The 24,728-nt window shown below is 53.6% G+C and overlaps 1 protein-coding gene across 1 annotated transcript; it reads right to left on the minus strand.

Annotated features, from left to right (window-relative positions):
• Nucleotides 1-1,092: 1,092 nt before the first annotated feature.
• SLC13A2 (solute carrier family 13 member 2) lies at nucleotides 1,093-22,173 on the minus strand (the record flags this gene model as incomplete). The annotated part of the gene is made up of 12 exons (XM_079905488.1): nucleotides 1,093-1,263; nucleotides 1,756-1,893; nucleotides 2,538-2,699; nucleotides 3,830-3,951; nucleotides 4,239-4,327; nucleotides 4,540-4,758; nucleotides 6,615-6,737; nucleotides 6,839-7,019; nucleotides 7,567-7,781; nucleotides 7,877-8,013; nucleotides 8,792-8,920; nucleotides 22,072-22,173. 12 exons carry the CDS (start codon nucleotides 22,171-22,173, stop codon nucleotides 1,093-1,095), a joined length of 1,788 nt encoding a protein of 595 aa, XP_079761614.1.
• Nucleotides 22,174-24,728: the final 2,555 nt, after the last annotated feature.

Below are 24,728 nucleotides of genomic sequence, written 5' to 3' on the forward strand. Positions count from 1 at the left end.
AATGATCCAGAGTGCAGTCTGGTCCTGGACTCTGAAGGCCATAGTTTTGAACCTGTTCCTGTGAGTCTCCCCTGTATCCTTCTTGCCGCAGGTTGCCATTTGGGGTGAGGGTCCCTCTTTCTGGGCATCTAGCGTGGGTCAGCCTGCCTCCCCTGGTCTGGTGGGACTGGTTTTTCCAGCTGTGGAGGGGTCTGTGAGGAGTTGGCAGGGGCAGAGGGTTTTACGTAAATGCCCAGGGAGGGCTCTGGGAATGGGGAGGCTGGTTTTCTCAAAGACATGCAGGGAGTGGAAGCTCCCAATTAGCCGGGCCGGGTGGTGTCAGGGCTGCTTTCCTGGGTGGCTGCGTCCACTCCGACAGGCCTTGGCAGAGCTCCCTGGCCATTACCTTCTCCCTTGGGTGGGAGGGGTGCCAAGGGGGCCGCCATACAGGACAGATGCCAGGTCCCCTCCCAGCGTATTTCCCAACCTGGGGTCTGAACCACGTTGGGGAGAAGCCCTGGAAAGTGCTGCGAAAAACCACCACAGATTCTACTGAAAGACTTTAATGGGGCTGATATTTGAACCTCCCCCCAGACCTGAGAGGCTGGGGGGAACTCAGTATGTTGGGCCGGTCCCAGAGACTGTAGCCATGGCAACTGCTGGTAGGCTTTGCTGCCCAGGCAGCTCCAACCCTGAGTTTCAATAAATAGAGGACAAAAGGGTCTGGTCACCCACCAAGCTGGGGAGACAAAGACCTGGAGTGCCAGACAGAGCACGCTGTCGTGTCTGTGACCTCGCAAGTGTACGTTGTCAAGCACACACCACCTAGGATCATCACACACGCAAAGCCCCCTTGCAGAACATCCTCACATGACACACCATCTTTACACACACACACACACACACACACACACACACGTACATACACATACACACACTTTCCTCAGACACGTAGGACTGAGCTCACATACATCTCCCTCGAAGACACACATGAGGTTAGGTATACATGTGCCTTTCCCTCAATGTTTGCCTTGGGGCCTGGGTTTCCCCTCCCAGCTCAGAGGAATAGGAACGAGGTGGGTCTTCCTGGCTTGGGCCAGATTATACCGTGGTCTAGGGGCTGGGTGTTGTGACGTTTGCCTGGCTGACCCCACAGAAGCCTGTGGTGTTGGACTGGGCCCAGGAGGGGAATCTGTGCAGGTCGAACATGGGGATGCTCCAGGTGTTGATGGCCAGCGTGATGACCAGGACCCCGATGATGTTGAGCATGAATCCTGCGCGGGCCTGGGGTGAGGAGAGCCAGTCTGGATGAGTGGGTGTTGAGCTGGGCCAGTACCCATTTCTTAGGTGTTCATAGGTGCTCAGGAGCTCCCTCACTAGCAAACCTCTCCCTGGGAAGTCCTCCCTTGGGTCTAACCTGCAGCACTAGGTGATGTCCCTACCACCAGCTTTAATCCCAGTGCTCACAGGGGAAAGGGGCGCTTCCAGAGCCCTGAGTCATTCTCTCTGAGTCCATATCCCTGGGTCCGGGTGCCTGGCATCTCGGTGCCTTCCCTAAGTTCCTCACCCCTCCTCTTCCTCTCAGTGGCCTAGGGCTGGCAGGGCCTGAAGATACTCCAACTGGGGATCACGTTCCAGCCTCCCCCGCTGCCACCCACCCCAACAGGGTCCACTCTAAACTCCGAGAATCTCAGCGGCTTTAAGCTACTTTGTGGTCCACCAAGATGGAAAGACAGAGCAGGGAGTGCTGAGGCGTTGGAGACCCCTGCCACTCACCATGTCTGTCACTTTGAGGCCCCCGAATGAGAAGGCGATGGCGTTGGGCGGGGTGGCCACAGGCAACATGAAGGCCAGGGAGCTGGCAAGCGTGCAGGGGAGCATGACGTAGAGAGGGTGGATGCAGATGGCCTGAGACTGGAGGGGGAGACAGTGGGGCAGAGCTGGTTGCAGTCTCCGTCCCAGAGGGGAAGGTGTGGTCCCCATTCTCCTGCTCCCCTCTCTGAGGGACAACCCCCATCCCCACCCCAATATACACTCTGGCCATGAACCCACCACTTCTGCCAGAAGGTACCTGGTGACCTGGAAAGGGCCCCTTGACTTCTCTGGAGGGGATAAGTGTGCAGCCCTGCCCTGTGGGGCGTGGGAAGGGGAGGGACCCATAAAACGGATCTCAAAGGGGCTTGTGGGTGTCATCATCAAAGGCTGTGGGAACGCGCCTGGAGAAGGGGCTGGGGACGCTCCGGGGAGCAATTTCATGCCGTCACCTCAGGAATGACAAGAACAGGAGCTGGCCCAGGGAGGTGGGCGAGGCCGCCAGTGATCCCCATCAGGATACTCCAGGGGTGATATCATCAGGGATGGAGTGAGTCAGGGGGCAGAGGGCCTTGGGGCCCAAAGTTACTGAAGAGCCTGGGGAAGGGTGGAAGCTCAGGGGTCTTTTCCCAGAAATGAGAGGAGGTGCAGACAGGTCATTCTGACCTTCAGGCAGGGCCCCGCACTTCTGCAGGCAGTGTGGGCAGAAGGGCTGCCTGGAGGAGGTGTCTGCAGGGCCAGCTCACCATGGAAGCCAAGATGGGCAGGAAGATTGTGGTGGTGGCCACGTTGCTGGTGCACTCAGTGAAGGTGGCGATCAGGAGGCAGAGGATTAAGGCAATGGCGGGAGGCGGCACACTCTCCAGCGGGGTCAGCTTGTCCCCCAGCCACTTCGACAGGCCCGATTCCTGTAGGCAGAGGAGGGTGATGTGTGGGAGCCTGGGCTGCCTGGGGCCCCAGAGTCCCCTGCTGAGGCTCTGGGAGGTCCTGCTCTTGCCTGCGCCTCTCTAGAATCTTCAGAGAAAAGGGCAGCTTGGGAGGGAAGATGAGACCCAGCTGAAACCTGGGGGCCCCCTCTACTGTTCTTGAAGGACAGTTGGGTGTGGGCAGAAGGGTCAGATGGGAAGCGAAGGGGCTTTCTTGGGAAACCTGGGGCTTGGGGAGAGTAAAGACCTTTGACCCCATTTACTCCTGCTCTCCTGACCTCTCTTCAGGAGGTTCCTGGCCAACCTTAGCCCTCTGCCTGCCCCCTCCAGCCTAGCAGGTTGGGACAGGGGGCGACCTTGCTCCCAGCAAGGAGGGAGAAGGGGAAGGGCCCTGGTAGAGCCTGGGAAGAGGCCAACAGGGGGACGCGGACAGTTCACAGGGTCACAAGAGCTCCAAGGTCTTGCCTTGCCCACACCTATAATGCCAGACTGTGAGCCCCAGGGAGCTGGGACTTTATTATATACGATGTTGCCCGCTTAGCACCCAGCACCCAGCACAGCGCTTGGCGCAGTCAGTGAGCGCTTGTTGGAGGAACTAACCAATCCCTGACCCAGGATAGCTCCTGTCCGTGCAGTGAATGAGCTTAGCCAGAACACCGAGGCCTGGGGGTGCAGGTTCAGGGATTTCTGTCTGGGATGGAGGCTATGGGGAATGACGACCCGGTCCCCAGAGCCTGGCTGGGTATGAGCATGGTGCCCCCTGGTGGCCTCAGCTAGCAAACTGTGTCAACCCAATGCCAGCCAACTACTCCCTGGTGCTAAAGCTTTGGCATTCTCTGTCTGGCAGGCGGTGAGGGGATGGACTGGGTGATCGCCGAGTACAGTCCCTGCTCACCAGAGAAGCCCCCACTAGGGAGAGTCCCTATGGCTTGTGTTTCCTCCCCCTCTCTTAGGGCTCTAACCTGTTTCTCCAGCTGCTGCAAAGGCTCTGCCCACCAGGGGGCTCCTAAGTCGGGGGTCAGGGCTCCCCTGTGTGGGAGAGAAGCAGGGCCCCTCTGTCCCTGTCACAGGGTCTCCCTCAAGTGGGTTGGGGAGGGAGTGGGGTCTGTCACCTCACTGCCCTTGGCCAGGGCAAAGCCACCGCCCAGAAGGAGCACGATATTCCAAGGCATCTTCTCTTTAACTATCTTCCAGTTGAGGAGGGCAGGAGGGGCCTTCAGCTTCTCTGGTTTTCCTACTCCCCAAGCAGAAGAGGATGGGTCACCAAGAGCCAGCAGGCTTTCCTCCCCTTCCCTTCCCCGCTCTGTACGGGTGGGTCCCTATCAGAGCTTAACGCATGGAAGAGAGGGACCCTCAGTTCCGCAACATCACGACTTTGTCCCTGAGTCCCTGTGCCCTTGGCAAATCGCCCCAGCTTCTCTGGGCTTGGTCTACTCCTGCCGAGTGTGGTCGAAGGGACGTCACATGCCAGAAGGCGGGGTCTGCCCAGAGGCCCTTCTCTGCCCCAGACCAGGTGCTTACCTGGTTCCTGAGTCAGCCCTGGGATCTTGGAGGGCACGATGAACAAAATTACACCGATTAAGATGGCTACTGTCCCGTCGGATGGCATGCTGCGGGCGGGGCAGGGAGGGCAGGCTTAGCGGCTTAGGGCTGCTCAGGGTCACAGGATGGAGGGGGGCTGGAGAGGAGCCCCTCCCACAGATGTGCCAACCCCTCCTGGCAAGTTCCCCCCACCTCAACCCAGCGTTACTTCCTGTTCTGCGTTGGGGGCCCTGCTCCCTTCCCTCCTCTTGGAAGTATTTCTCCTCCCCGCAGTGCTCACCTATTCCCATTCTCATCGGAAAAAGCCAGGTTACCCCAGCCGGTGAAAAAGCCTGGCTCCCGAGTGAACCAGAGCACCACCAATAAGACAAAGAGGATGGTGACAGCCTTTTCTGCAAAGGTCATGGGGCCCAGCCGCTTGTGCTCTCTCCGGATGACTTCGAAGGCTGCTCGCTCTTGTTTCCTCATCTGGTCCCCCAAGCCACAGTTCTTCCGGAAGCTACAGGTAGGGGTGGGGACAGCTCGTAAGGGCACTACACCAGGCAGGGGAGCAAGGGGCTGTGAGTGCCTGTGGTTTTGTTGTTGTTGTTGTTTTGGCCGGTGCCACGCGGCTTGCGGCATCTTAGTTCCCAGGCCAGGGAGTGAACCAAGGGCCACAGCAGTGAAAGTGCTGAGTCCCAACCACTGGACTGCCAGGGAACTCCCATGAGTTGTAAAGGTTCCCAAGGTTCTGGAAGAAGAGCAGAAGACTCTGGAGCGTCATGGCTCTTATTTAGCAGAGGGGAGGCTGAGGATGGGAGATTGGGTTTCCCTGTGCTTGTCCCTGCTCCATGTGCCCCATTGACCCCTCTGTCCTTCCAGGAATTCTCTTGTGCTGAGCCCTCCCTTGCCCAGAGTGAGGAGGCCCTAGAGGTCTAGACCCCAGTCCTCCTTCTGGCCCTGACTCATCTCTCCCCACCTCCAATAGCCTTTCAGGAAATCCTCCCTTCCCTCTCTTACTGCTTCTGGGCATCCTCTGCCAGCCTGGGCCCCACCCACACTGTCTTCTGAGGCACAGAAGTCTGCAGCCCACTTCCATGTGCTTAACTCACTTTGACTTTTCACTTGGGCAAATCTCAACTCCCCTGCTGGACTTGTGAGTTCCTCAAGGGAAAAACCATGCTTCACACATCTTTGAATCCTTGATGTTGCTTAGCACTGTGCTGGTCTCTTTGACTAACACTTTGCTTTGTACCATCCCCAACCTCAATCCAGCCTCCCTGCACCTGCCCAAGCAATTTTACAGCAACAATGCTTAAAAACTCTCAATGGCTCCCCACTGCCTGGGCAGGATGGACAAATAACGACTTATACCCATAATAACAGTCATACCACCACTCTTAACCTGTACTATAGCAGACATCACTAATCAATCCCAGACTTGATTCCAGCTGAGCTCCAGCAAGGTCTCACATGATTTTCAACTCAGAGCTCTAGTGACTACTAGTAATCAAGGGCTGGAAGTAGGAATAGAACCTCTTTACTACTCTTGGCCTCAAGAGGAAGGTCCATACTCTTTATGTGGCACACGAGATTCCCCATAATCTTCCCCTGCCTACTTCTCCAGCTTCATATGCTGATACTCTTTTTTTCCTCTTTGTGTTTCAGTCACACAGAACTAGAGTTCCCCCAAACCCAGCATGCTCTTTCTTGCCTCTGTACCTTTGTACACAAGCTCTTCCTGCTGCTGGAATGACTTTACCTCGTTCTCTACCTGGCTGACTTCTAACTCTACAAGATTCAGTTCAGGCATCATCTCTGCCAGGGGACTTCTAGAATCTTCACTATCCTGGGCTGTCCTCCCACAGCACCTGGGCTTTCCTCTGTCACTGCTCCTACCTTATCATCACCCATTAGATGGTGAGCTCTGAGGACAGGGACTGTCTAATGCTTCTAGCGTTCTCAGTGCCTAGCAGAGGGCCAGGCACACAGTAGGAGCGCAACAAGGACTTTTGTAACTGACGATGCTCACAGCGTGTGCTTCTTAAGCACCTGCCAAAGGATTGGGGATTGTTATGGAATGGGACCTGGCCTGGGCATCAGGAGATCTGGTTTTCAATCCCAGCACTGACACATCTCGTTGTGTACCATGTCTTGAACCTCAGTTTGCTCATCTGATAGATGGGCTAATACTCTCCAAACAGTAATTCCCTCAAATGCGGGGGGCAAGTGCACAGAAGGGCCTTGGGAGGGAGAGGCCTTCTCACCGGGATGGTGATTATGCCCTTTTCCGCAGGGCTACCTGGGTACCAAACTGGAAGCTCCTAGAGGGTAAGGGCAGGCACCTGGACAGCTCTTACCCACTCCACCACTTACTTGAAGCCTAAGAAGAGGAACTGCAGCCACACCCAGGAAAGCAGCAGCAAGATGACCATGGTGGGGAAGGCAAAGAAAAACCAGGAGGCGAAGTTCACCACGTTGCCATTTTGGGGAAAGATCCTGAAGAGGGATTCAGGCTGCTGTGTGACGTTGCCCGGCGACCAGCCTGCTCCACTTGCCCCCCAGTCAGAATGCAGACCCCCTCCCACTCAGTCACTCACGAGTTGACCTGGCCTTGCAGTACCAGGTTTGTTGTGGTGCCAGTCAGGGTGGCGATGCCCCCGATGCTGGCCGAGTAGCACACACACAGGCTCATGCCCTGGGTGAAGCGGAGCTGCTCCTCGTTCCGCTGTGCCCTGGACTCCGAAGGAACAGGGGGCGCAGGGCCATCCTGCTTGTTGTCTGGGAACAAGGGAGAGCTCAGGTTGGGGATGGGCGCAGGGCCAGTTCTGGGGAGCCTGGTGGGAGCTCCAGGGTCTCTGGGGCACCTTGTCACTGAGCAGCCTAGACCCAGGCTGGGGGGAGGGCAGAGGCTGCTTCCAGGTCTGCAAGGGCCAGCACTCCCTGGAGTCTCAGGCCGGAGTGATCCCCCCAGACACCACCTGGCCCAACCCCTCTTCTGAGAGAGGGAAACTGAGGCACAGAGAAGGGAAGAGGACTGTCCAAACCACACAGGAAGAGTGGAGCCTGGACCCGTGACAGCCCACCCAGGCTTCTGCTCTCGGCTTGCCAGGGTGACCTAGCATCTCGGTTTGCCCAGGACTGAGGGAATTCCCTGCCTTTTCATTTCAAAACCAGGAAAATCCCAGGCAAACCAAGGACACGTGGGTCACCGAACTTCTTGCTTCCCTCTTCTCTCCCTCAACGTGCCAGGATGACTACTCCTCTCATGGGCATCGCCTCAGACCCTCCTCAAGGACTGAGGGTTCGGGGCAGGGCCTGGCGTCACCTTTCTCGTCAAGCTTGGTCTCTTCCTTCTGGGGACTCGGCTCCTGGAGCTCAAAGGTGGGGTTGTTCCTGCCCTCCTCAGCGTCCGTGCCCGTGGGCGTCCCGTGCAGCTGATCCAGGACGGCACGGGCGATGGGCACCATCATGGCAGTGGTGGCTGTGTTGCTGATCCACATGGACAGGAAGGCCGTGACCACCATGAAACCCAGGATCAGCCTAGCGATGGACAGACAGACACGCTGGTGCTCCAGCATCCCTTCAAGGGTACGCCGCCACCCCAGGTCCTCCAGACTTGGTCTGTGGGAACTCACAGGGAGGGCCGCACCCCGATGGTGAGAAGCACGCGGAGGGCGATGCGCTTGTGCAGATTCCAGTGTTCCACGGCCAGGGCCACTAGCATCCCCCCGATGAATAGCATGTTGCTGTCCTTCAGGTACTCAGTGCTGACCTGGCAGGCGGGGACAGTGGAGAAGGAGGAAGGGCTCCCCCCGTGCCTCTGGGCGTACAGGGTGCCGACACTGATATTCCCGCACATGGAGGTTGGTCCCCTGGGCTCTTGGACCCAAATGGAAATGGTCTTTGGATCATCTGCCATTGAATATTAACCAGTTTCCTGTCTTCCTGCCAAAGTCATTCTTTCTCCCCTCAGGAATGACTGAGACATCATCTAACCTGAATCCACTCCTGTCGCAAGCCATTGACTGAGACAGAAAGCATTTAATGCTCTTTCTAGAAACTAACGCAGCAGTTCTCAGTGTGGTCCCTGGGCCAGCATCATCAACAACCTGGAACTTGCTAGAAATGAAATGCTTAGACCCTGCTCCAGATCTCCTGAGTCAGAAACTCTGGGGTAGAGCCAGCAATGTGTTTAAATAGTTCTGCAGGTGATCCTGGTGCATCTGCTCAAGTTTCAGAGCCACTGAACTAGAAGGATACAAACTCTCTAGCTGGCTATCAAGGCCCCCTTTTCCTTCCCTCATCTAGGCCTAGTTGCTCCCACTTTGAATTAACTCTTGACACCAACCACGCACCTGGCATTTCTAGAATGCCTTCCCCCCTGTCTTCTAGTTGACTCCTCCCTCAGTGCTCCCCAACCTGCCAAGCAGAGGCAGGGACCCCTCTTCCATGTGCCCTGTCTGTGGTGAGGCTTCCTCCGTCATCAGCGTCCTAGGGCAGACCCCCCTCCACCCCTGGGAGCACGTCCTCCTGTGGGTGGGGAGGCTTACCACGGAGGCACCCATGATGCCCATCATGGGGAACATGACGGTGGGGAGGAAGGCGGTGATAGCCAGGGGCAGAGCCTCGGTGCACCAGAGGAACGCCATGAGGATGATGGTGTAGGCACAGTAGGCTTCCTGCAGGCGGGAGGGGAACGGCAAAGCTGTTGGAGGGGGCAGGCCTGTGTCCCAGAGTCATGTCACCTCCTGTCCCCAGAGAAAACAGGCCGTTTGTAACAGTGTGGGGAGAGCCTGTGAAACTCACAGTCCTGGATTCCTGAGCCCCAGGTCCCATTTAAAAATAGAAATAGAAAACAAAGCAAAACACTCACCACCTTGTCTTTAACCCTGGGGAGCCTAGACATTATAATCCAGCCACTGGATTATAATCCAGTCCCCTGGGGACTGCAGGGGGCTCAGGTGAGGATCCTTACATGAGACGGGGGCTCATCTAGATGAAACTGGGGCCTGGGAAATGCGGATCCCTGCCTGGCACCCTGGCCTTCCCTGCTTCATCAAGAGCCTGTAAGAGTATATTTATTTGTATGACGATTTAAGTAGTATTTGTTCCTTCTGCTAGGAGCTGAGTTCCATGAAGACAGAGTCAGTTTTGTATCTGGATCCTTGGAGCTCAGGACCCAGGAGGCTTCAGAGCAAATCTTTTCTGAATGAATAAACCACTGAAAAGTTTTAGGAATAGTGGGGTCTCCTTCCTAGTAATCCTGGCATGACCACTGTTTCACATAACTCCCCTATCCCCGCCTTGTGCGGGGAATTGTGGAGTAAACCCTGAGTCATGGTCTTGTGGGTCTTGGGGTACCAGAGGCCCCCCTTTCCCTCATGAGGCTCCCAAAGCTAGAAAGTCCTGACCTCAGGCCTGGGAGGGGACCTGGAGCAGGAATGAAGTCAGACAACCCCAGATGTCAGGGGCCCACCCTCCTTGACAGAGCCTCTCCGCAGGCCTGGGGAGGGAGGACGGGGGAATGATTAGCCAGAAGGAAGCCTCCAGGGAAGGGGGTGCCTGGCATCCAACCCTCCTCGGGACACCTGCCCACTCTTTGTTTGCCAAAGGAAGAGGCTGCCTGCTGGGACTATGGGCTGGGGACTCCTCCTCTCTTACCTGTCTCAACTGCCCTGCCCCTTTTGCTTTCTCCACCTGGTATAGGCTGGGCTCACCCCTTATACCTCACGCCTTTAGTACCCTGAAGCTTGAAGGAAGGTCTTGGGGAGAGGAAGCTGCTGTTTACCGAGGAACTCTTAGGAGCTGGGTGTTTTCATGTTTGTAGTTACAGCCGTGGATGTGTGTGGTGGTCTTATGTTATAGATGACCTCCAGAAGGTATGTGGCTTGCTCAAGTTCACAGAACTAGGGAGTGGCAGAGCCAGGTTGGAACCCAGGCAAGGTGTGCAGGATTGCGTAATTCTAAGAGCACTCCCCGACTAGTCTACATCAGTGGCATCCTGGGGGGTGGGGTGGCACCCAGCCTGCCCAGCCAAGTCCGTCTGATGCCAGGCTCACTTTCTTTCCATGAAACTTCCACCACCTTTCTCACCCTGGACATGAACTCATTGGCACATAGGGTGGGGCCACCTTGATCCTTGAGCAGAGATCCACCCCTCCTCCTCCCCCAGCAGGCAGTAGATTCTGCTGAAGTTGCTGTTCTTTCAACCATTTTCTCACCTGCAGTGTGCACAGCCTGTTACCCATCTTCCCGTGGGGCTAAGGGCAAGCCAGCCCTCTGAACCCTGGTGTGCCCCCCATGCCCTCACCCCCCAGAATTCTCTGGCCAGAGACAAGGGGTGGGGGCTGGGCCGGATGCCTTTGCTGATTCAAGAAGAAAGCTCTGCTAATAACGACAGCAGAAGCATCGTCAAGGACTACTCCATGCCAGGCATGGTGCTCTATGCGCTTCAGGTGGTTTTTAATGACATTTAGTTGCTCTGTGAGGGAATGACTATTGTTCCCATTTCACGGATGAAGAAACAAAGGTGAAAATAAATTAAGTAAATGTCTCAAAGTCACACAAATCAGTGAAGAATCCAGGCCATCTGGTTCTTGAGCCCCAGCTTTTTGCTTCTCCCCTGAGCTTTCTCCCTTGCTACTGGAGGGTGTCCCCCAGCCTCAGGTGCGCTGTGACCAGCAGGGTGTACGGGAGTGAGTTAGGACTCTGGATCCAAATGGAACTGTCTTCGCTGGGGCCTGCCACTTCCTGTTGCCCGGCTCTGGGCAAGTTCCTTCACTTCTGGGTCCCCATCTGCACCCTCCAAAGAGAGCTGTGAGCATCAGTGTGTTGAATCTATGGCTCCTCTACTCCTTCACAACTTCCTGGTGTCCCTCTCCGTGTCTGTCCGTCTGTCTCTGGATCAAAACCCAAGACCACTTTCAAAGTTCCATTCAGAAGCTTACTCTGGCCCTGGTGGCTCTGGCCCCGTGTCCCCATCCCACCCTCCTGGGTAGTCGGTCCAACTGTAGAGTTAGTTGGTCCGTAACTCGCTGACCTGCTTTTCCTGGTTCATGGGGCTCTTAAATGGGGCGTGGAATGCCAAGGATTCATGAAGTTGGATGGGAAAACAATTTCATCTTTTAGCTAACATCTAACTAAGGTTATGAACAGAGGCAACAAAACCATAGAGCTGCTGTTTTGTGGGGGTGGGCGGGGTGGGGGGGGTACCTCACCGTGCAGCTTGAGGGATCTTAGTTCCCCGAGCAGGAATCGAACCCGGGCCCACAAAGCGCCCCGAGTCCTAATCAGAGGACCACCAGGGAACTCCCAAAACCACATAGCTGTTAACGTTGCTATGGGCGATTTTGTCACAGATACTTGATTGTGGCTGTCAGCTGTTAGGTACCTGCACAGATTAGTGGTTGCAATGGACTCAAAATATATCTCAAAATATTGTTTACATCCATCACTCTTTTGAAATTATGGTAGTTATTATACCAACGCTAGATCTTATTTAATGCTTTAATAAGGAAGCATCTGTATTTCTGAATTGCAATTAATTTTTTCATAGTTTTATAACTGTATTTCAAAATGGTTGGTTTCCTTTGTCATCCTATACATTTTATTTCGTGCATTTCAAAGCAATATTCTGAGAAGGGCCCACAGTCTTCACCAGACAGCCAGTGGCATTCATGGCTCAGAAACGGGAACAGAACCTGGGGGATCCTTTCTCCTTGGCCCCGCAATGTGTCTGATTCCACGATCTGTATCCCCAGTGTTAGAAGCGGGAAGTCGGGAATCAGACCTGGGCTCCAGGGCCGCCTTATACTCTCTGCCTTGTTGCCCAGCTCAATGCATCTTGGGCTGGCCAAGCTCAGCTGGTGGCCTATGGCATGGGCCCCAACTGGCTTAGTCCCCAGTCATGCTACATTGCACGACTCCATATGCCATCGGCAGAGGGCACAGCCTGCGCCCTGTCTGAGGCAGCCCCTCCTGGAGCTCAGATGCCAGCAGGGAATAATTTTCTCTTGGCGGCTAACGCTCTTCTTTCTACCTCTGTCAGTACGTCCTCCTTCTGCGGTCCAGCAGGCTAGTTGTTCCCCAGCTGCTCCTTGGCTGTAGAATGTACTCCTTTCTCAGCCTGGGCTCTGGAGGACAGGGGTCAACTTTCTTTCACCTCCCTGTCTCTAGCCCCTCCCTCTTTTGCTGGTGCTGGCCTGGGTCTATAAATCCTTCCTTCCCACTTGGGCCCCTGGCCCTGCTGTGCCAGGAAACTACCGTGGTCAGATCCCCATTCCTCTCTTCCCCCAGGCTGTCCCTGCTATTGAGGGCTCATCAGGCTTTCACTGGACAAATAACCTCTCTGCTCCAGGTCTCCAGTCCTGCTGGTTCAATACCTCCAATGCTCCCCTCTACTTCTCTCCAGCTCTGGGCCAATAGCCTGGTCCAAGCCCCTGCATCTGTTACCAAGAGTTCTGCAAGAGCTTCCTTATTCACCTCCTAGCTTCCTCTTTTGCCCCTGAAATCTCTTCTTCTTGCTGTAGCCAGAGTGATCTTGAGGCACAAACCTGTTTAATCCACACCCTGTCCCCCAACACACACACACACACACACACACCCCTAAAAGCAGCTCAAATCCCTGCAGGCTTTCCCACTGCTCTTAGGAAAATTTGGGGGCTGGTCTGTGCCTCTCCTCCTTGCTCTCTCTGGTCCAGCCACAGTGGCCCTCTTCCAGTTTCTCAAATGCTCCATCTTCCCTGTAGCCACAGGGCATTGGTACCTAATCTCCTCTCTTGTCTTCCCTCCCCACTTTGCTCACCTGATGTCTACTCATTCTTGAGACCTTAACTCAAATATTCCTTTTTCAGGGAAGCCTCCGTGTGTTTCAGGGGTATATTCCCCATTTTTCACAGCCTATGCCCCTGTACCTCTTCTGCATAGCACTCATCATGGTCTGTAGTTAAACATTTGCTTTCACAAATTTCTCATGATGAATATCAACCTTTGTTGCCAGACCTTACTCTCCAGGGAGCAGGGTCTGGGTCTGTTTCTGCTCACATTAGCAGGGTGCCTGGCACCTCTACGGAGCTGACACTGGATAAATGAGTGAATGAATGTCAGACACTAGGGTACAGACATGAATCAGACCTGGCCCCGGCCTTCGGGGAGTCTGAGTGCCCTGTGTGGGCTGGTCTGTAGTCATGGCGGGCTGCCTGGCAAAGCCAACAGTGAAGAGAAGAGATAAAGCCTCAGATGGCTTCCAAACCCCAAGGCTGGCAACTTGCTGCTTTTGTGATAGGAAACAAAGGTCAGAGGTCAGGAAACCTGAGCGCCCAGGCCCAGCTTTATTGCCGTATGTCCTTGGGCAAGGTATTTAACCTCTCTCAGCTTGGGTTTTTTTTTTTTTTTTTTTTGATAAGTAATATTGAGCATTTCTAACTATACACACATTACTGTCTTTTATGCAGGGTCCTTTTCTACAAATGGGAATAAGAGAAACACACTCCTTGCTGGGTTATTATGAAGATGAGGGGTGTGACTGAGAATGTCTAAGCTGTAGAGGAGTGTAGATGGCAGTGAGCAGATCGCTGGGTTGGCCTTGGCGCAGAAACCTGCTTCCGGGCTGCTGCGGAACCAGGGTGGATACATGACATACAAATGAAGATGGTAGTGCCAGGGAATCCAGGGTAGACTCTGGACACTGGGTGTGGGCAGGGTGGGGACCTGTGGGCATCACGGCCTTTACCCGTTACGGGCACAGAGCAGCCTGTGGCCATTGGGCAGCAGCAAAAATGCCCACACTCTCAAAGGTGTCACATCTTATTCGTCCTGGTGATTGAAGGTTAGCCCTGGGGTGGGCTACTCCCACTGCCCCTCTGCGCCTGGCAAGTAGGGATGCTGCTGGGGAGTGAGGCGAGGCCCTGGGTGGCAGCCAGCACCATTGCAAAGGAGAGACCAGAGAATGGAGTCCCAGAGATGGGGCCCCTTCTCTGAGCCTCCCTCCATCTGGACTGAGGAAGGCTTCCAGAGAGGGCACACTGAGCGGGTACTGAGGGATGAATAGGAGTTCTGTGGGTGGGCAAAAGGTGTTAGCATGAGGGAGTAAGCACAGAGGGAATGGAATGAGGCATAAAAGATCAAGATACATTCTTGTGGGGGAAGGGATGTAATGCTCGCCTGCCTGCCAAGAGAGGAATCTAGGACTTTATCTGGAAGACAAAGGTGAAAACGGGAGGAGGCCCTTGAAGGATTGTAAACCGAGAGGGTGACACTGTCAGGTTGGTGTTTCTATTAAAAGATTACGCTGATGCCGCCATATGTGTTTTTTAAAAATGTGTCCACAGGTGTTTGTATACACATAGGAAAATCTCTGATTCAGGGATTCTTACCCTTTTTTGGTACCAGGATTCCCTTAGCAGCCTGATGAAGCCTTCCAACTCCTTCTTAGAATAATGTTTTAAAACGCATTGAATAAAATGCACAGGATTACAAGGGACACCAATTATATCAAAATACAGTTATTAAAATATGAAAAAATGGGTAAGACAGTGATATAATGTGACTCTTAACTACTAAGCTCTTCACGGGCTAATGGCTACTGTAATTTCAAAGTCATGGTTAACATAATATGTCAAGGGACTGGCAACAGCTCTCATACGATTTGAAAATATCTCTGATACCTACTGGTGGCAAAGTCAAAAATATCGTTCTTTACTGTCGTGGTTTGTTGTCCACATTCATCACAGAAGGAAATGTTTCACCCTTTTGTGCTGTTGGACTTTGTGTAATGTGCATGTATCACCTAATTAAATAAATCAATCACCTCAAGATGAAAATAGGGGGCTTACACCTGCGGTACTGTGGCAGGTGGATTGGCAGACACAGAAGCCGGGAGGTGACAGGTGGCCCTGCTGGGATGTCCAGTGGGGAGATGACAGGGGCTCAGAGAAGTCATGGCAGTAGAGATGGAGAGAGAGGACGGACTCCAGAGATGTTAGGAGATGGAAGACAGAGGGTTTGAGTGATGGCTGCTGGGTCGAGTGGGAGGAGGAAAACTCCAGGTGCCTTTCCTGAGTGTTCAGGTGCGTAGTGACCCCAAGGAAAGGAGCCATGAGACAGGACTTGGGGAAGGAGGTGCAGAGTGGGGTGTGTGTGTGTGTGTGTGTGTGTGTGTGTGTGTGTGTGTGTGTGTGATATTCATTCCAGGAATAATAGGCCCATGCAAATGCCGAATACCTTGAGAGACTACACATAAAAGGCGACAATGGCCAGTCCATACGCAAATATATGTCCTACAATCTCTGCGGTAACCAGCCCTGTAGCCAAACTACCACCTGCATAGCAACTGACCCCAAATGGGCAGGATTTGCTCCATGACCGCCAGCCTCCTTAATTTTCGATCCCCACTTGCTCGCTACCTCCACTTCCAACTCAGGACTAATCAGTGAAAACCAAATGTGCTCTCCTAACCATCAGAGAGGATACCCCACTTCTAGTTAGCCCCCCTCCAGCTTCCCCCCGCCAACAACCTCCAGTCAGGGCACCCCTGAAGGCTTCCCTCTTTCCACTCTAAAGCGTCCCCACCCCCTGCCTTTGAGGCTCTGCCGAAAGCAAGGATGGAGGCTGATTCCCTTCCTAGCCTCGTCTGATCTCATCTGAGTGCTCTCTGTTTAATTCCGCACCTTAACGTGAATGCGTTTGTTGCATCATCTTCTGCTTTAAGAGGCCAAAGGGAAAAACAATGGGTCTGAGTGTCTGAGAAAAACAATGGGTCTGAGTGTCTGAGAAAACAAAAGTACGGGGGAGAGTCCTGACATCACAGTTTGGGCCAGGGCCAGGTCCAGGCCCGCCTGCGTCCCCTAAAGAGCAAACCGGCAGGCGGGAGTTGAAGATGAGAGGAGCGTTCCCGCACTCCTCCGTGCATCTGAGCCCTACAACTGCCCTGGGCCCTGCTGCTGGATTCCGTTCAGGAAACCGTACTGCTGAAGAGTCTCCTTGGCTTTCCCATTCTTGACCTTCACCTAGCAGGTGCTGGAAGTGTGGACATGATTTGGTCATCTGGGGGTGAAGTTCGAGTTGGGGAACCTTCTCTCTCTTCTCCAGGGATCTCCCTGGCTTTGGAGGCTGGCCCCTACTCCCAGGGCCTTCAGAGGCCAGAAAACCAGACTTCACGCAGTCCAGTGCTGATCGTGGCCACACTTAAGGACCACACCTCACTGCCCTGGGGGTGTTGACCAGACACACCCCGCCTTCCTGTTTCAGTGGTGGGAACACCAAGGCCCTCATGAACAGAAGAAGTAGTCTATGGAAATAAGTCAGGTATCTACACAATGCCCGAGACTCTGTGTTGTGTTTTCCAGGGGCCCGGAATTCAGACAAGGGGCAGACGGTTCAGGGAAGCATTGTTTATCAGGGAAGATAGAGGTCTTCCAGGAAGGCCCCAGAAGCGAGGTCCAAATTCCTTGCACAGTTTTCATGCCCACAATCTTGGTCTGTCTTTGGGGTTCAGGAATAGCTTGCAGTAAGGGTATTTTAGTCACACAGATTTTAAAGTGCGTGTGCACGCACACACCTACTGTTCTTATATCCTAGGAATGCGGGGATTCAGAGTAAGAAATCCTGCCCTCTGTTCTTAATGTAAATACAGTCTGGATTTCAGCTAAGCTCTGTTCTGGCAAACATGGTACCACGGGCAGATAGTTTTCACAGATGATTCTGTTGGGTCCTGGGAGGTATTTGCATTTTCGACTCTAACTTACTAGCTCTTTGACCTCTGAGTAAGTATTTATCATTCGTGACCCTCAGCATAAAATCCTCACTCCTTCCCCGGACGTTCTAGGGCTGACATTGGCTGGCCTCTCTCTACCTCTCTAAACTTAACCTCAGTCATCTTCTGCTCACTCAGGTCCACATGCCGTGCCGGCCTCATTTATCCCTCCACCTTGCCAAGCTCACCCCTGGCCTTGGCTTTTGCACTACGTGTTCTGCCTAGATGGCTCCTGGCCCAGAGCTGTGCTTGGCTAGCTCTTCCTTGCCAGTCAGGTCCTAGGGAAATATCAGCACCCCAGGAGGCCGTCTCTGATCACTGCATCTAGAGCAGTCCCTCCCCAGGCCATAGTCACAGCCTGCTGTATGGTTTTCACTGCATGGACAGTATATGCTTTTTGTGTGTCCCTCCACACCCCCTGCACCCCCAGGATCGCAAGTTCCCCTGAATCCTACCTCCCACCCCCTGCACCTAAACAGTACCTGTCACTTGTTCCCTAATAAATGAATGAACGGATGAGTGAATGAATAGATGTCAGGTTTCTGGCACACCGATGGTGCTTCTTGGGTATCTGGTTGCAGGGGTTGGGGAAGCACTGAGAAGACCTCAGGCCTCACTGGCTCCCAATCACTGGGACCCCGCAGTGGGCGATGGGCATTTCTAGGATTCTGTTGCTAACTCCTCAAACACTCCTTACTATTTCCAATCCCCACGCCTTTGCTCCTGCCATTTCCTTCACCTGGCCTGCCCTCTATTGATGCCTCTGACTGTTGAAATCTCGCTCAGCCTTCAAGGCCTAACTCAGACTCTCCCTTAACTCAGATGGAAGGATTTTCTCCTTCCTCTGAGCTCCTGCAGACTTCTGGCTATAATCCGTGTGGCATGAACACGCGGTCCTCTAGATTGAAAGCATCTTGAGGACAGAACATCTGTATTCCTTTTTGGTAACCCCCAGCACAGAGCAAGAGCTCGACAGACATCCCAGACTGAACGACAGTGGAAGGATTGGCTGACGGCTGGATGGACATGACGGTAGATGGCTCAAGTGGTGACTCACAACAGGGGACTACCTTGCATCCTTAGACAGCCTTAGCCAAGGCCAGATTCCAGTTCAGACTTTGCCTTTTTCTAGCTGGGACTTGAGGCAAATTCCTTTATTACTCTGGGCCTCAATTTACATGTCTGTAAAATGGAGACAACAGTAGTAACCTCACAGTAACTCAGAGGTTATTTCGAGAAATAAATGGGTTAGTGTTTTGAAGTGCTTGGTACAATGACTAGCACACACAAAAATACCGAAGAAATGTCAACAAGTATTATAAGGACACAGGCCTGAGCCTAGTCTGGGCCTCCTCTTTCCCACTTCAGGGCCCAGGGTCATGGAGGTAAGCTCAGGATCCACTGCAGAGAGCAGGGACTCAGCAGGAATTCACGACGGGGCCCTCTTTGCCCACATTCAGTCATTTGACAAGTATTTGTTGAACACCTACTATGTGCCAGGTACTGGGGGTTCTGCATGGAAGAAGACAAAGTCCCTGCCTTCACGGAGCCTACATTCTAATGTAGCGGGGGGGTCAGAAAATAAATAGAAAATAAAGGGATACAGGGCTTCCCTGGTGGCGCAGTGGTTGAGAGTCCGCCTGCCGATGCGGGGGACGCGGGTTCGTGCCCCGGTCCGGGAAGATGCCACATGCCGCAGAGCGGCTGGGCCCGTGAGCCATGGCCGCTGAGCCTGCGCGTCCGGAGCCTGTGCTCCGCAATGGGAGAGGCGGCAACAGTGAGAGGCCCGCCTACCGCAAAAAAAAAAAAAAAAAAAAAAAAAAGGGATACCTCATTTCAGATAGCAAAAGCCCTTTAAATAACAGGTTTTTGTAATAAAAATGACCGGTGCTGCTCAGAGAAGCCTTTTCTGAGGAGGCGGGTTTCAGCTGACATGTAAGAAGTGAGAGGGAAGCCTCTGGGAGAAGAACATTCCAGGCAGGAAGATGAGCAATTTGAGGAAGAGAAAGGCTGGAGAAGAGCAAATAAGAGGCAGGATACGGGGCAGGAGCCCCCGACGACACGTGGCTACCCTGAGAGGTTTGGATTTTATTTTAAGTTTGACGAGAAGCCTCCATGGGGTTTTAAGCAGGGTAGCGATCTTATGTTTGGAATAGATCATCCTGGAGTTTGGGTGAAGAACGGTCTGGGGACGTAGAGAACAGACTTGTGGTTGCCAAGGGGGAGGTGGAGGTGGGCGGGGGATGGGCTGGGAGTTTGGGATTAGCAGATACAAACTATTATATAGAGAATGGATAAACCACAAGGTCCTACTGTAGAGCACAGGGAACTATATTCAATATCCTGTGATAAACCATAATGGAAAAGATTATGAAAAAGAATGTACATATATGTACAACTGAATCACCTTGTTATACAGCAGAAATTAACACAACATTGTAAATCAACTCTACTTCAATTAAAAAAAAAGAGAATGGTCTGGGGAGGAGTAGGGATGGGAGAGAAACGATGGCGGCCAGGACCAGAGTGGAGGTAGTGGAAAGTGATTCCATTCAGTGTATTTTTGGCGAAAACACTGGTCAACAGGATCTGCTGGTGCTTGTGGAAGTGAAGGAACGAAAGGCATCAGGAATGGCTCTGAGGTGGACAGTTGAGCCTTATCTTGAGGAATAAGATCGCAGGGAGAGTCGGCTGAGATGAGTAATCAGGGTTGTGATCTGGATATGCCAATGTGTATGCTGCATAAAAGGAAATGTTCAGGGCTTCCCTGGTGGCGCAGTGGTTGAGAGTCTGCCTGCCGATGCAGGGGACACGGATTCGTGCCCCGGTCCGGGAGGATCCCACATGCCGCGGAGCGGCTGGGCCTGTGAGCCATGGCCGCTGAGCCTGCGCGTCTGGAGCCTGTGCTCCGCAACGGGAGAGGCCACAACAGCGTACCGCAAAAAAAAAAAAAAAAAAAAAAGAGAAATGTTCAGGGGGGAGGTGTCCAGTGTTAGTTGGATAATACAAGTTTGGAAATTAGAGCTGGGGTTTCAGATTGGGGAATCATCAGCATAGAGATGCTTTTTAAGGCAGGAGACAACAGATCACCTGCGGGCGAGGATAGGGAGAAGTAGCCGGGAAAAATGGTCAAAGGAAAACCAGGAGAAGCCAAAAGAAGACAGCATAGCAAAGAGGAGGTGACCAGCTGTGACGAGCGCTGCCGAGGGGGTGAGGGAGGTGAGCATGGAACAGGGGTTTGGTGACACGGACGCTGATGGGAACTTGACAAGAGCCCTCTCGGTAGGTAGAGTCTTGGAGACTGGATCTGTCTGTCTAAGGAGAGACAGGTAGTGTAGTCAGTCTCTGAGGCCTTCTTTTGGGAGAGAGAGCAGAGAAACCAGGTATCTGTGGAGGGACTGTGGGACTGACGGAGGGTTTGTTTGTCTTTTCATGTGAGAGGGATTAGAGCTTGTTTGCATGCTGATGGGAGAGATGAGGCAAAGAGGGAAAAGTTGATGATGCTGGAGAGGAGAGGATAATTACAGGAGCAAAGTCCTTGAGAGGGACTGGTAGCCAGGGCCCCAGTGGAGGGGCTGGCCTCCACAGATGGAACCTGGGACAGTTCATCTGAGTCAGGACAGGGGAGACAACATCTGTAGGTGGGAAGCAGGCGGCAGGGAGGGGTACAGCACAGGGAACACAGGGGCTCCTGACACATCGCACTCCCACAAGGAGGCCTGGCTTCTCATCCTGACTCAGGCTTTCCTGAGTGACCGAGGGCAAGTTTCTAAATCTTTCTGGGCTGTACCTTCTTGGGGAGTAAAATGGGCATCACAGTTCCTGTCTGTCCTTCCTTCCGGGATTAACACACTTGGCTCAGCCTGTCTAGAAACCGATCTGATGGGTCCCTAGCATAGAGAGGCCACTGGCTTTGGCCTGGGATGAGGATCATCTCATAGGTCAGCCAGGCCCTGCCACCTACCAGGAGCTGTGCCACTACCTCCCTAGTTCTTTACCCTTCTGGGATACCTCGAACAAAAATCTTGCCTCGATTTCCCTGTCTGTGACTAAAGGAAGCAAATGGCTCAATGAGCAAGTGAGGGTGGGGCGGCGGGTGTGGGGTGAGGCCAGGGCCAGGATTAGGTCTCAGCCTTCCGGAGGCAGGCAGCACAGGCTTTGTAGCCAGACCACACCCCCAGCTCTGCCACTGCCTAACTATGCCACTTGCCAGAGGGAGGTTTCCTGTGAAGCTTGGACTTCAAGGCCGCCTCCTGGACCTACCCTTCCCAAAGTCCCGTGTCAATTTTAGATTCAAGATCTTGTCTTCTTTTACTTACAAGGGGGGCCCCAAAGTGTATACTATCTGACCTCCAGAAAACAGGATCTGCCCTGGGATTTTGGGTGACTTAACTTCACTTTCCCCGTCTGTAAAATGGGAGTCAGACCTGCGTCATAAGATGGGAGAGAGGGTTCCTGGGTACATGGTACAGGGTGTGCAGTGGGGGCCTCCAGTAAATGAGAGCCGAAGTTATGACTCCTGCTGCTTGCATGGGGGTGGGCAGGAAGCAGTGGCATTTGCTCCTCCATTCAAGGTGTGCATCTGTATTGCCCACTGGCAGGATCTCCTCCTTCAATTCCCACCCCTCATCCGCAGGAGACTTAGCTCTTGGGATCACAGGTGAGCGCCTCCTCTTTCTGTTTGCACTCTTAAATGCACAAACTGTCTGAGGCCAGCTTCCTTCTAATCCCCTTCCTTCCCTCTCAAGCAGCTAGCCCAGCTCATACCCTCCCAGTCAACTCACCTGCTTCCACCTGCACCTCCTTTACGGCGCTAGGTTTCCTGCCTCCCAAGGGAGTAGATACCAAGTGCACCTAAGCAATTCACATTGGGCTCCTACTACTGGGTGCCGAACAAAAGCCCCCCCATTGACCTCTTACTCCTCAGGCCTCAGGAGGACCAGGTGGTGACAGCCTAGGCTGTCAGGCTAGGAGGGATGAATGGGTGATGCTGGTCCTAAGGATGCCCGACCCCAGGGCCACACGGCCCCTCCCCTGCTCCCTTGGAGCTTCTCTGTGCCCAGGACCCCACGTCCTTACCTTAGTCGGGATGAGGATGGGCAGAGGCAGCAGGAAAATGGGTAGGAAGAATACAATCAGGTAGAAGCGATAGGCCCACAGGCCCTGCCAGCAGGTGGCCATGGTGTGGATCCACGTGGGCTGCCGGGTCACCCTCCAGATCCAGGGAACTGCAGGACCGACCGTGTAGCAGGTAGCCGGCTAAGCAGGCTTATATAAAGCCGCTGGAGGGTTAACCATTGACCCACCCTGGCAATCAGAGTGTTTTTAGAGTCCGGGAGGTGACAGTCAGGAAGAAGGATCTGCAGGGAGTGTAAAGATCAGGAAGACTTTGCAAACAAAGGGAGGAGGGCAAGATCCGGGGATAAAGCCTTCAGTTTCTTTCAAGAAGTTGAGCCCAGAGTTAATTCCTTCTGTGTGTGGGCTACTAAGGGCTGAATGTGGAAGGAGCAGGAGATGGAAGGGCGCCTGGGAAGCCCCACAGCCGGCATCCACGGAGCAAGTCCCAGAGCACGCTCTCCAGCCCAGTCCCCCTCTCTCTTACTCCTCCAAAGAGGAGTTCTCTGAGCAGTTTTTACAGGGCCTTGGGTTGGGCAGCCCAGCCTCCAGAGACATCCTGCCCTCTGGGGGTTTCCAGTCTAGGACTGAGGAAGGGCTGCAGTAAGCCCTTCTCCTTCCAGGTATCAAGGAAACTGTCAGAGCCACTGGAACCGACCAACTCGTATGCACTGTGTGCCGTGTGATGCACTGACAGTCATTCTTTCGGCTGCCCTGAGCAGCACGTGGGATCTTAGTTCCGCGACCAGGGCTTGAACCTGCTCCCCCTGCGCTGGAAGTGCGGAGTCTTAACCACTGGACCGCCAGGGGAGTCCTCTGCAAGGACTTCATTTGGGAACAGCCACTTCCTTGTTGATGTATGATAGGGATACAGTAAAGGCTCACTTTTGTAGGTTCTCCCTGGCCCCCCACTCCCAACCCCAAGCTCCCATGGAACACTGGCAAAGATTGTTTCATATTTTGGAAACACGTTTAATCTCTCCATCCATCCATCCATCCATCCATCCACCAAACAAGTATTTGACACTGATTATATCATCAGCCCTGGACTCAGTGTTAAGGAGGCAGAGAGATTAAAATGCCACTGGTAATAGTTAACATTTGCTCAGCATTCAGTACAAGCTTATTAGTTTACTAGTTCATTTACTCTGTACAACCACACCAGGAGTTAGGTGTTGCTATTCTATTTTACAGTTGGGGTAACCGAGGCCCCAAGACACAAGCCAGCCAGAATTCAAGCATGCTTTAGGAGTGCCCTGGGGAGGTCCAAACCAGTATGGCAACTCCAGGTGAAAGGAAACAGTAGGAGTATTGAGCAAAGGCTCTTGGAAAAGGTGACACCTCAGTGAAGTCTCGAAGGTTGAGTCTAATTTGGCCCCAAGGTGACAGAGGTACGATCACAAGCAGCGGCAAGAGTGAACCAAGACCTGGAGGATGGAGTGTGTGGATATATCTACCCAGAGCCTCTGCCTCTTGCTACCCTCCCACCTCCCCACCCCAAACAGCTCAGAGTAGAAGCTCAATCCATATTTCTGTTTATTATTCAAGTGTGATGATCTGTGTGCCAGGACAAGAAGGCAGGGTGTCTCAGGGAGATGGTTTCAGGAAGTCAACACAGCCTGGGCAAAGATGTGAAAGGAAGAAGGTTCTGAGTGGTTGGAAAGTGAGTGTGTGGGACCAGGTCTGAGAGCTGGTGACCACGTTTCCAGGGAGTTCAGCAGCTTGGCCTGGGCGGCGATGCCAATGAGATTCTCCTAGAGCCAGTGAGGTCTGTGTGACACAGACCCCCCCACCTTGCCCCGACCCCAGTGCCCTCTGCAGGGTGGGCAGAGAGCTATGCATGGATCCAGGTCAAAGGGCTCCTGGGGCCAGGCTTCATGGGAAGCTACAGTGCAACGAAACAGACTGCCCTACCCCATCCCCCCGCCCAGCCCCCATTCAGGCTATTTATGGCCTTTCCACTCCCACGAAGCCAACCTGCCACCTGCCCAGGGCAAGGTGAGGAAGAGTCCAGAAGCACGGGGAGAGACAAAGGGTTTCAGAGACTTAAGACATTCCCTGATTTTATCTCGCCCTTGGAGGAGGCCTCTCCCCTGGCCTGCGGCTCTGGACGAGCCACAAGGGGAGCAGGGCTGAGCCTCCCCCAGAGGGACAACATCCACTGTGTGTGTAATCTGCATCCCAGTTTACCCAACTCTCCACACCAACCCTGTGATATAGGCTCAGAGCAGTGAAGTCCCTTGCCAGGGTCACACAGCATGTGTGAGCTGAGAGAGAACCCGATTCATATCTAAGACCATCCATGCTCTTTGCCTACCCTCCGGGCCCTGGGCCCCTGTGACGGTGCCGGGACAAAACTCAATTTTTCCAAACTAGATGGCTCCTGGGGGGGAATAGCTCAGTGGTAGAGCATTTGACTGCAAATTAGATGACCACTCTTTCACCGAGACCCCCCAGCTTTGTACGTATAGCCCCCTTCAAAGTCATAGACTCTTGGGACCCTTGCTGACTCTCTTTTGCGGACTGGTGTGGGGGGACTATCACATCCCCAGCAGCCAGGCCCCATCAGTGACTAATTCGTCTCAAAGGCGGGAAGTCTCCATCTATCACGTGTGTTCCAA

This window comes from Stenella coeruleoalba (genome assembly GCF_951394435.1).
Source record: "Stenella coeruleoalba genome assembly, chromosome: 19".
Classification (NCBI taxonomy): domain Eukaryota; kingdom Metazoa; phylum Chordata; class Mammalia; order Artiodactyla; family Delphinidae; genus Stenella; species Stenella coeruleoalba.